This window comes from Rhipicephalus sanguineus, chromosome 1, assembly GCF_013339695.2.
Source record: "Rhipicephalus sanguineus isolate Rsan-2018 chromosome 1, BIME_Rsan_1.4, whole genome shotgun sequence".
Lineage (NCBI taxonomy): Eukaryota > Metazoa > Arthropoda > Arachnida > Ixodida > Ixodidae > Rhipicephalus > Rhipicephalus sanguineus.
This window is the reverse complement of record NC_051176.1, coordinates 35380950-35393218: the sequence shown is the minus strand read 5'-3', so window position 1 is coordinate 35393218 and position 12269 is coordinate 35380950. Positions and strand designations below refer to the sequence as shown.

At 45.8% G+C, this 12269-nt stretch overlaps 1 protein-coding gene across 4 annotated transcripts in view; it reads left to right on the top strand.

Annotated features, from left to right (window-relative positions):
* LOC119390442 (nuclear factor NF-kappa-B p110 subunit) overlaps nt 1-12269 on the top strand; it is a 402969-nt gene that overhangs the window by 259318 nt on the left and 131382 nt on the right. For 3 of the 4 annotated variants that reach the window (XR_007415546.1, XR_007415547.1, XM_049414032.1), the window contains exons 1-4: nt 1895-2035; nt 5088-5301; nt 7989-8122; nt 9254-9408. Coding sequence is in view for 1 of the 4 variants with exons in the window: in XM_049414032.1 (XP_049269989.1) it covers nt 5256-5301; nt 7989-8122; nt 9254-9408 (335 nt within the window). In the remaining 3 variants the exon portion in view is untranslated. Of the gene's footprint in view, nt 1-1894; nt 2036-5087; nt 5302-7988; nt 8123-9253; nt 9409-12269 lie in introns of those variants that run through there. The other variant, XR_007415548.1, reaches the window with a different exon arrangement.

Below are 12269 nucleotides of genomic sequence, written 5' to 3'. Positions count from 1 at the left end.
CCGCCAGAAATAGAACAGCAAAACGAAAGGCAGGCGATTACCTATATATACGCTACCGAGACTGGGAGTTGCATCACACTAACATTCGATCAGTTGTCAGCTGTCGCTATTCCTTCAAAGCAGTGGATTTTCGAGAGATTTTACGACGAGGTATTGAACAAGATGTGCGGAATATTTTACACCCGCCGGCTCGGGAACGGGCTGCTCAGCGCAAAAAATTGACACGGTACACATAGAAAAGACAAGGACCAGCGCGGGTCCTCGTCTTTTCTTTGTGTACCGTGTCGAAGGTTATGCGCTGAAGAGTTTAATAATGGAATACCAACTAGTACACGTTGCTTCGGAAACGGAGACTTACTTGTTCAATAGATAATTGTAGTTGACGAGCAGTTAAACTGCGTAGTGAACGGCTAGAGCACGAAACGCAAACGGCTGTCGTACAGTGTAAAGTGCTGCGGGCATGGAACATCTGCTCGGTGAAGTTGAAAAACTGAAGTTGAATGCTGACCACTCTTCTATAGCGACAGAGTACGCGCGAATAACTGCTCTGTGCTCACATCACGGCCGATCTGTTCTAATTGTTTAAGGCACCGTACAGGGCCGTAGCCAGAAATTTTTTTCGGGGGGGGGGTTCAACCATACTTTATGTATGTTCGTGCGTGCGTTTGTATGTGCGCGTGTATATATACGCAAGCAAAACTGAAAAATTTCGGGGGGGGTTTGAACCCCCAAACCCCCCCCCCCCCCCCTGGCTACGTCCCTGGCACCGTAGAAGGATGCGACGTAGAAAGATGAGACACCGAAAATACAACTATACGCTGAAATAATTGCTCAGAGACGACATCTATTCGATGTAATCGCACACTGAGATTTCATTTACCGAGTTCTCGTAAAATTTTCTGATTTTGGGTCAGTATCTCTTTCACCGTCGCGAAAACGTGTCTTGTACACATTTCAAAGCATTGGTGATGGTTTTCGAGAAAGTGTTTTTCAATAAATTGTAGAAACATGAGTACTATTTTTCTAGAACGTTTTTGTATCTCGAGTAAGTACGCTTCTTTGTGCAGGCTTTTACAAGCGTGTTGGGTTGTTCTTGGTCTAGATAAGACGGCAGCGGCTAAAATTGTGGTGGTAGTTATAAAAATTACTCTGAAAACCCTCATTCGCTTAGAAACTCCTATGCTTAGAAGTTAAGCGCATATTGTAGACAGCTCAAATATTGTTACAGGGTGTGACGTCGACGAAGGCAGCAGTCAGCAGGTCCGTGATGAAACTCTTTATTTGGCCAAACTTGTGGCCGGGAAACAAAGTCAAACTACAGCAATACACTGATAGCGGCGAACAGAGCGTCGACCGTCGATCAACTGACAAGCGGTCAAGCGCGTCGGCTTTTATACAGGCCGCTATCGAACTTTCCAGCGATATCGCTGGTGGCGCCGTTATCTCTCGACAAAGCTGGAACATTTGCGTGCAGCGCGCAATCTTACCAAAACGATCTATTACAGTCGCGAAGCTTCTCGAACACTGCTTCGCGGACAGCGTCAAGAGTTGATAACCGTCCTTGCTGGTCAAACCCGAATACATCAAAATAAAACAAGAAGTGGGCGTGGCAATATAGACCGAACATCGATTCTTAGCCAATCAATGAACAACGCACGCGGGCCAATGCGTACAGACGACCTTAGCCTATCCACCTAAGTATCCATCTAACTAGTACAATAAGAAAGTTGCCGCGAGAAACTACGCGGCGGACCGCAGCGTTATGCCGTGGCAGCAGACAACGCGCCGATATGGCGCAAGACGGAACTGCAGCGCCGCTAGTTCTCGCGACCGCCGTTCGGACCACCCTCCTCCGCTGGCGGAGATACGGAGCTTTGAAACTGAGTTTGTTCTAGTAACGTTGGTCGAAAGTACAGTTGAAAGGGTCGAGTGATGCAGACGGTGCTTAAAGTTTCGGATTGTTGCAAGTGTTTTTCTCGGAATCGGCACTACAGCCAATCAATCCTGGATGAAGCAGTTTGACGTGTTTTAGCAGGTACGGTGCGTACGCCTCGTCGTTCTAAGCGTATCACAAGCGCAGCTTCATCATTACGTTTGTGTGGGCTCATACTAACGGACCTACCGCGCGTGCATCGAAGGACCTGTGGCTTTGTCCTGTCTTTCGAGGAAGCCGATCAGAGGTGCTCGTGTTGTAATACCACTGCCAGTGCACCAAATTCGTCGGCTCTTCTCGAAATTGCTGCGCGCATGAGAGCTGATGGCTTTAACTCGCTGTTTTGTTTGAACTTGTTGCCTCGTCGGATTGTTTGCTTGTGCAGCGTAAGTAGTTCGCGAACACCTGTTTCTCCTGTGCGTAGTACGTGCATTTACCGTTGCTTCGGGAGGCAACCTTTGAACGTGCACGTTGCCTTCCGAAAGTGTGCAGCCTTTGCGTAACGGGCTTGGCAGTCGCCGTTGAAAACCTGCGGTCGCTACTTTTGTTGTTGCCGCTGATCGAGTCGTCTGGCACAAGTTCTGTTGGTACACTCGAAGAGAAGCGAGGTGCCACTGACACTCGCAGCAGAGTGTAAAGCAATTTGCCTTAGTTTTTTTTCGTGCTTTATGTGTCATGAAGTGCGAGAGCATAAGCTGCTTTGTTCTAATGGCTGCTGGCTTCCCTGTTACATGCGTTTTTCTCCTGCCTCTGCGCGAATTGTGCGCTTTCACTGCTGTCTTTGCACAAATTAAAAGTTTAAAGTTACGATCAGGTGCTGAGCGTACAATGGACTTCGATTAAACGTGCCTAAACAAAGCTGCTGGGTAACTGGGATGTGGAAATCCACCGTGGGATGGAATCCACTATCCAATGTTTGGATAGTTTGGTCGAATGAAGCATTTGTAAACGCCTGTTGAACTGAACCTATAATGAAACTGCCAAGGTTATAACGCACTAGTTAAAATGTGCGTCTGAAACTGCAGCTGTGTGGTATGGTAATGCTAAGGAGAAGGAAAACCTCAGAAACTGGCCCTGCTGTTCTGTATAGCAAGTAACCCATCCCAAATGCTTTTTTCACCACATTGTACCATGTACCGCATGCGAACAGTGGAATGATGACCTTGTGAAGTGCTGCAACTGTTCTTGAATTAGTGCTGTCTTCGTGGTGAATGGAAGCAAAATTATAAGTGACAGTTTTAATCTTTTCTCACTTTGTGATCAGTAGTGTTCCAGTGTGTGGTAGAATGTACCAAATTAGCTGGAAAGGCATGGAGCTGAAGTTTCAACATTTTTTTTTTTTACATGATTACTGTTAATGATTCATTGACAAGAGGTCCATTCGTTTCACATGCTCTTTCTGAATCAGTTCACGGTGGTTCTGCACTTGAGCACTTGTTTCACAAGTTCAACATAGCGGCGTTGACACCGCAGTATTTGTTGCACAAAAGCGTAGCTGTCATGCAAGCCTAGTTCACAAATCCCTTGCGCCTTCTCATGAGGTAGTGCTGAGTCCATGCAGCACAAGATGGCTGGAACTGCTGCAGATGACAAAGTTGACTGCATTCGTGTCTTTATTAACCCTTTTGTGACTGAAAGAAAGAAAGAAAAACGTGCCAAAATAACTGGAAAATCTTTTTTGCTCACTTTGTAGAGCTCTTTTTTTCTGAATAAAACATTACCATTCTTTCAATTCAGTGGGGTTCCTTTATTTCACTAATGGCGTAAAAAAAAAGATAACTCAAAGGTGGCTTCACCGCATGGCATTACAATGCAAAATGACCATAAAGTGAAAGCCGACACACAAATGGCTCAACAAAAACAAGTGTGTCCATCTAGCGTCAAGAAACACAAGTATGATGAATATAGTCTTCATTGGTTCCCTGTGGGACCAATTTTTGTTAATGACGAGTATAGTGGTCATTGGTCATTTTAATAGAAAATCTCATGACGACTATACTTGTCAACGGTCGCGAAAGGGTTAATGGTGTTCAACAAGTACCTAAGGGAACTTGTTGCAAGTGGTAGTTGCCAATGCCAGGCAACTTGGAGTGGTGCCTACTTTCGCGAATCACAACCGCTGCAACTCGCGAGACAACCAACTGTTCCATCATGGGTTTCTGTCTTGGCTCCACACATGCTTAGAACACACACGAGCACAGATTGGCAAAAAATGTGGAGCTTACTCAGACTCACTCAAGAAATATATTTTGTGCTTAGGGCTCACTCGGACTTAGTCTCCAAAATTTTCCTTAACTGGACTCGGTTGGACTCAGACTCGCTAAAATTTTTCTCAACAGGACTCACTCAGACTCATACTCACCAAAATATTACTCGCTCAGACTCGTAACTTGATCTGAGCCAACTCGTGAGTGAGTTTGCCGACCTATGTACACGAGTGAGTCTTACTCATGTGTGTTTCCCGAGCGAGTGTACATTTATAGAGCACTGCTGTACCTCACATTGTCACAGATAAGTATTGAGCTCGATGCTCAAGAAAGCCATGGGCATGCCTGCAAGGCTGGTGAAAATGTCATTGTGGCTTCCATAGATCAGAAGAGAAGAGTGGAGGGGCTGCCTAAGGCAGTGGACGAGAGCAATATGGAAGGAGCTCAGTCAAAACAACTAGGGTGCTGCTACTTGGTGCTCATTGTGTTTTAGGTTTTCCACTTGCAAGCTAACAGTAGCCAGGTTTTTTAATGTTATTTTCCACTCATGCGATGCCACTAGTGCATGAGCGACCAAAGGTGCACAAAAAAACTCCACCTTAGCCTGGCTCAGTAAAGCTGGCGATGGAGTGCAACTAGGTGTAACTTCAGAAGAGTGGCTTGTTGCGCGAGTTGGTTCAGCAACTTAGTAAACTTTAGCGCTAAAGTCTACTAAGATAGGTGTAACTTGTTTTCCAAGCTCATTCCGTCTCTTATGACCTCTGGAGCGTAAACGACCTCTTGTTAAACTTCTGCATGTGTCCTTTCTCTGGTTTGCTTCACTTGTGGCACAGTCCATGCACAACAGAGACATGGTTTTGCTCTCGAGCTGTTGCTAGCCACTGTGTGTCGCGTGCGTGTCATGTGACCGTTGGCATTGCGCAACTGTTTGCTTCCTCTGGTGGCAGGACGACCCATACAGCACTCCCCTAGGCAATGTGGCCTACCCAGTGAGTGGAGAGGAGGTTGCAGCAGCTTCATCCTCCTCTTCTGCGGAGCAAGAGCAACTTCGCTCTTTCCAAGACCTATTGCTGCGCACTTTCCAGCCAAACCAGCCGCAACATCAGGACCTCGGCATGCCCATCTGCGCTAGCTATGAAGAACAGAACCTGCACATGGCTGGTATGTGGTGGCTCTCCCTGCGGCTTTTCCCTTTTGTGCTGCTGCGTGTTTATAGATGTTCCGGTGGTTGTCTTGAAATTAGTTGGATGGGCAGTTCCTCAACACTGTTTGAGACATATTCAAGCACTCTCTGCAAATTGCATAAGTGTTCACCACTGCTACATTGATTATAGTATCACTACTCTATTGCTAGCTAGCTGGCTCTCCTCACAGCCGTGAATCCAGTGACCTGCACATGAGCAAGCACTGTCCTTGCTGTTACTTCTTTATTTTTGCTGCACTTTGACCTGGGCAAGTGTATTGTGGAATTTTTTTTTTTTTTTTCAATCCACACATGTCTATGTGCACCTTGTGAGACCGGCATGGTCTGCAAGGTTTGAAAGCAGTGACGCTTCGGCATTGTGCAGTTACAGCTGCCAAACCTCTTCAGTGCCATTGTTGTTGACCATAAGCTTTACGTAGGCTATGTAGTATAAGCTTTACGTTACGCAGTATGGCTGATGTTGGTACAGTAAGCTTTATCTGGCAAACCTCCTTAGATGCCAGGGCTCAAATACTCTCATATCATAGTATTGCTTAGAAAAAGCTTCATTTCAGCTGGCAAAAAATTAAGCTGGGCAACTTTTGGTGTATTCAAATAATCATGGTAGATGTCTAAATAGACAGCCAAGTGGGCAGTAGCCTTCATGAAAACAAATAACGGCATAGGTTGTACAATGTATATTATTTGCTGTGCAACAAACCTACCTTTTCATATCTAGTTGGTGAAAAAAAAAAATTTTCAAAAATGAATAGTTGTACTATTCGTATTCGAAAATATTTGAAAAATATTTGATTTGCACTTGGTTTTCATCATTTAAATTTGCTTCCAAGTTGAAAATTTGATATTTGCATGCCCCTAATTACCGTAAAAACTGGAATATAGGTTGGATCAGAATATAGGTTGAGCCCCCCAGCTTTGAACCATGGAAAATAAAAAAAAAGAGTACATGGAACGGCCAAAGTATCAAAAAGCGTCTACCATGAAACAAACGCAGTTTCAAGTAGTGCACAGTGAAAACGCCATTTATTTACACGTGTGTTTACTCACAAGTTCCACATGGCAGAAAGCTAAAAGATGGGCTCGAGCATTATCTTCGTGAAAGGTCGCAACCATCTTGACAGTTTTAATTTGAATGCACTCTGAAGTCAGCGGTAACAATCATGACACGAGCGCAGCTCCCGGATAAACTCTGTAGCCTTCGTCTCTAGCTCTAGATAGGCTGCGGTCTAGCACAGAAACAAAGTTTTCTTCTAATTGCTGCATGTCGTGATGTGATCTTTCAGCGCCCGCCAGTAGCGAATGCTTCTGTGGTGCACTCGATCTCCCCGCCGATCCTAGCTGTACACGTCGCTTTAACCAGTGATGCCGGTATCACAGGAAGCAACAAAGAAAGAGTATCCGGCGAGATGTAGCAGCAAGAACACCCGTGCAAAGATGAAATTTCAGTTATTGCTTGTGACTCGCAGCTCTCGCTCGCGTTTTCCTGCGTAAGCATCCCAATGCATCTTCACACACTTCAGACTCACAGTGGGCTACCAGATTTCTATGTGCCTTCGCGAACTCGATCGCTGTTTTCTTGAACGCTACGGTGAACTGTTGTTGGCCACCAGTCAAGAACAAGAAAAAAAGCAGCTCAGAGCCCAAATAGATTCCCTAGACAACAACAAAAACGCAAAATGAGGCCGCTCATGGCACAAGGCTGGTAGTAAACAAAGTGACGCTGATGACGGCGATGGAGGCGGGCAACTTCAGTTGTCCATAGTGGCCAGACTTCAGAAGTTTTTCTGCCAATGCCCGGTGTATAAGACGGGGGTATACTTTTTATTGCGGTTTTGTGGGAAAAAAAGTTCGACCTATATTCCGGTTTTTACGGTATAATGACTGTTTTCTCTGACAACTGAAATTGGCCGATAGGAAAAGGTGCGGAAGTATTATTACTGAATAACAACTGGGTAACCCGATACAAACGCCTGCCGTGCTCTGTCGAAGGACCTTAAAAGATTGTCGGCCCCGTCTGCATAAGCAAGATGGCTGCTTCTTCTCGTGCCACTGTCAAATGTTAATGCAGCATCCTTGCCTTCATTGTGTGTGTACATATGGTGAAATAATACGTATCAGAGCTCTTTGTGAACCACTGTTGTTGGCAATGCAAGAGAATTGCCTTGTATTCTAGCATGGCAGTGAAGATGACCAGCTTAGAAAGACTGATCCACTGACTTAGCTTGTTGTTTTCATTCTTTTGCCTTTCTCAACATTAGCCTGCTTTGTTTTCCGTTGTGTCGCCCCGCCACGGTGGTCTAGTGGTTATGGCGCTCGACTGCTGACCCGAAGGTCGCGGGATCGAATCCCGGCCGCAGCGGCTGCATTTTCGATGGAGGCGAAAATGTTTGAGGCCCGTGTACTTAGATTTAGGTGCACGTTAAAGAACCCCAGGTGGTCGAAATTTCCGGAGCCCTCCACTACGGCGTCTCTCATAATCATATCGTGGTTTTGGGACGTTAAACCCCAGATATTATTATTTATTGTGTCAGCAGACAGACTAGTCCAATTTTGCATCCCCGTAAACTTCTTGCAGATTCGACATGTTGCGCTCACTTTTTTAGTTAGTTTTTTTTTTTTTTTTTTTTTTTTTGACCGACTACAGGTGGTGCCCGGCTAGTGATTGTGGAGCAGCCCATGAAGGAGACGCGCTACCGGTACAAAAGTGAAAGTGGCTCTCATGGTCCTCTCATCGGGGAGTCGAGCACTCAGCAGCGAAAGACCTTTCCTACCGTCAAGGTGAGGCAGTGTGCATTCAGGTGAAGGAGTGAACCTGTTTCCTCACCTCATGAAGTCACTGAACCATGGTTCTTCACCTTTTTCGATGGGTTTTTTAGAGGGATGCTCAAAAAGATCACGTTGAAGGTTGTGTGGTCTGAAGAGATCGCTGCTTTCGGAACACACGGACACAGTTCACGCTGTCCGGGCAACCAACACGTGTTAATTTATTGACTTGCTTTTACATCACGGTGAGCTCGCCTGCCGAATCTGATCCACAACTAGTACCACGCTATGTAACCTTATACAATGCCAGTACAATACCCGGAAAACATAGGAAACCCAAGACAACATAAGACATACAATGCGCCGCGAAAGCGGCGTCGCCAATGTTCGACTCACCACAAAAGCCCCACGGGAAACGAGCCACGGTATCGCCCCCCATGGACCCACCGTGGGAAACGTCCATCCACGGCTCTACCAAAACCCCAAAGAGAGTCTCTGCTGTTTTCTGTCCGCCGGCCTAACTGCTCCTGCAGGTGGCGCTGCCAATGCCATCGCGCTAACCCTAACCCATGTGAGTGCAGCGCCACTGCTCGCTCGGCGGCTGTTAAACCCAACTGCGACTAATATGTGAAACACGCATGCGCCATGAGGCGCAAATGACTTTACAGGGGCGATAGCACCCCCACAAAGTCAGTGAGGTGTTCTTTAAGGACTGCGTGTTTCGTTGGCAGAAAAATGGGCCTATGGGAGACTGAGCTTGTATTTGAAACTTCCACAAACGCAAAGTTGTGATACAGCTTGCCAGATGTCACTACATTATCGTGTATTTGGGTCAGGAAAACCTGTAAGAGCCTGTATGCTTTAGAGGTATAGCATCGCCATAGACAACTAGAAAGGAAGCACTGGTAATATCATAGAGCAATATTTCTCAGCCGTGAATTTTTGGGGGCCCTTGTGGACTAGTGGAATAGATGAGGGACTCCTTGCAGTTAGAGAAAGAAAGGTGGGGTCACAAGACAGCACTGAAGTATGTGGCTTTTATTTAAATGGGTCTCCGCAGAACTCCATCTGAGAACCACTGCCATAGAGTCAGCCTTTGCAGTTTGCTTTACAGTGACATCTCGCTTTCATTTTGTGTCTCTGCAGCTGGAAAACTACAATGTACAGTTACCTCATCGCATCAAGGCGAGTCTGGTCACCGCTGAGGACACGGCGCGGCCACATGTGCATCGCATCACCATGCGAGGCCGCGACGACGAGGACTGCTGCTACGTCACAGTTCGCGAAAATGGCACGGCCATGTGAGTGCGTGTTTATGCTACTACAAAAGTGTAAATTTGGGTGCCGAGAAGTAGCAACATGACACTGTATGTGTTAGGCTTAGAAAAACTAAAGTAAAAGCTCATTATACAATTAAACCTGGTAGAACGAAATTCACAAATTCCTGAAAAAATTCGTTACAAACAGGTTTTCGTTATATGCAGTTTCAGCACGGAATTTCGAAAGAGAAACGCACAAATTAAACAAAAGGGGAGCTTTTATTTATCGGCAAAAAACATTTATTTATCGTCAAAAACTGCGTTATTTTGCTCTATTGCTTGTTTGTCAGGGATGGCAATTCTGAACATTCGTAGGACATCAATACAACGCTGCTCCGTCATTGTCGAGCCGTGGCCTCCGAGTTTGCGCTGGTGCGTTGCCGGAGCTAATCGCAGAAGCCACAGTCTAGTGAACCCGCGGCGTGGTGCAAGATGGCAAAGCGCGTGGTGTTGACCTCCGAAGATCCGTCATTGTCGTCGTCGTCACCATGGTCTCATACAATTTCCACCAGTGGCCAATCTGACATCTCGGTAGTGACGACACAGTCTACCATGTACGCTGTCCGCATAAAAAAAAATCACAAAGCTGCACATCGTCAAGGGCTGCTCCATGCGCACACGTACGGTGTCGAAAATGGAAGAGCGAATGACACGGATACCTCGGAATATTCGGTAAAGTGCTCTCCATATGTGTTGTGAACTAGAAGCATAACGACACAGAGCAAGGATTTTCTTTTTTTAAGTGCGGAGCACTTTAGGAGCCCAGGTTGTCGTATGCCGTCGTACGCTGTCGTCATCTCATAGCTTGGCATAACGCTGGCAATACCACATATAGAATAGCCATCTGTAGCATATTGAACGCGCTCGCACCAAGGAGAGGTCTTCTTCCTCTTGTTCTTTGAGTGCCTTGATAATTATATCAAGTGCGGAACAATTTAGGGGCCTGGGCTGTCGTACGCTGTCGTTGCTTGCCGTAATGCAGGCAAAACCACGTATAAAGATGAAAAAAAAAAAGATGAAGCAAGCGAGAAATAGAAATAGATAGAAAGAAAAGGAGAAAATAGGGGAAAAAATAGAAATAAATAGAAATAAAGAGAAAAAAAGACAAAAAAGTTGGTAAAGAAAAAAGAAAGAGAGGAGGAAAGAAACAGAAAACCGATGTGAAACTAAAAAGGCTGCCCAGCTCCATACTTCCTTCAGGCTCGGCACCACTAGTGCAAAGCTGCCTTATTATTATTTTTTTAGTGGCATCACCTGGTGTCACGTTAACGAAGTGCAGTTCAGAGACTTCTGCAACAGCCAAAGAGTGGCGCTGCCAACGCAAGAGGCATTCCTTTTTTTTTTCACTTTTTTTTCTTTTTTTCCAAGAAAGCCGGCGCAGTTAGTGGGGCGGCACCCGCGAGTGGCTGGATGAGGTTTGAAGGGAGGGGGGAGGGCACGGCAGTTTCAGATCTGCTCGCGCATGGGCCCACGGCGGCAAGAACGCTGGCTCGAGGGGCGCAGGCCTACCTGGCCACCTCACACACACCCGCACGCACTAGCGAGCTCTTGTCTCTCACAGTCACCGAGGCTTTAAGTGCACCATGCACGGCGCCGCCGCTTTGCACTCCGTCGTCGGCGGGACAACCGCAGAAGATGTGTGCGGCTCCTGCTTGTGCCAAAATGACAAAATTCGGAGCAAAATCCCTAGGTTGTCAGCGGCAAAAATTCGTTATATCAAGGGTTTCTCCCGCTGCCACTTTGTTGCATAGAAGTTGCAAATACATGTGCTTCTATGGAGTAACGGCGGGGAATAAAAATAAGTCGTAACATCGAGGAATTTGTTGTATAGAGGTTCGTTATGGGCAGGTTTAACTGTATAGCTCATGCTCTCATATCTTTAAATATTAGTTATGTTGAAATTCTTTTCGTAGTTGATGTCAACTCTATGTGCTTTTCAATCTCTTATCTCAGCAACTTTTTTTCCTGCACTCTGGATGTCTCGGAATCTCTATTACATTAGAGATGTTGAGATACCCAGCAGGAAAAGTTTGAGAGATAAGGGAATAAATAAAGTTCCGTATAAAGGATACTACTTCGAGGTTTCATACTTGGTGTGCTGCAGTGATGTCAAAAAAATGTGAAAGCCACATTCTGCCGCCAAAGCAACTTCAGAAGGGCATCGGCAAAGCTGGACACATGCCCCGTGGTTGTTCTGAGTTGCAGAATCTTCTGCAAACGTCATTCCTCGTGCCTCTGCGATTTGTGCCACACTGACCCAGGTCATGTCAAAAAAAGAAAGGCAGCAGATGCAACGTGTCAGGACCTGGATACAGCAAAGCTTTTATATTGATGTATACATGCCACTTCAGCAGCAGTCCAGTAACCACTACAAATCACCTCCCTGCTGGTAGTACCCAGTCTCCCCTTGGAGGTTCATATGGGAGCACCCACTGCAAAAAGCATTCGCAAAAACTGCATGTTACTCAAGCATTTGACCAATTGGCACTAACAAAAGTTTGGTGGATATTGACATTGGGGATGAATATTCTTTATATTGAGGTCAAAAATACATGGTGTTCTATGGACATGGAGTTGTAAAAGGCTGAATACATTGTCATTTAAAGAATTGGAGAATTTTGTTATATTGAAGTTCATTATATCGAGCGTTAACTGTATACATCACTATAGTAAAAGTGGATATTTCATGTGTATCTTTCATATAATTCATTATTACTGCATACAGTAATACAGTAGAACCCCGCTGTTACGTTCCTCACTGCTGCGTTTTCCCGGCTGTTACGTCGTTTTCCGCCGGTCCCGGCATAGCTCCCATAGGATACAATGTATTGGGAACCCCGCTG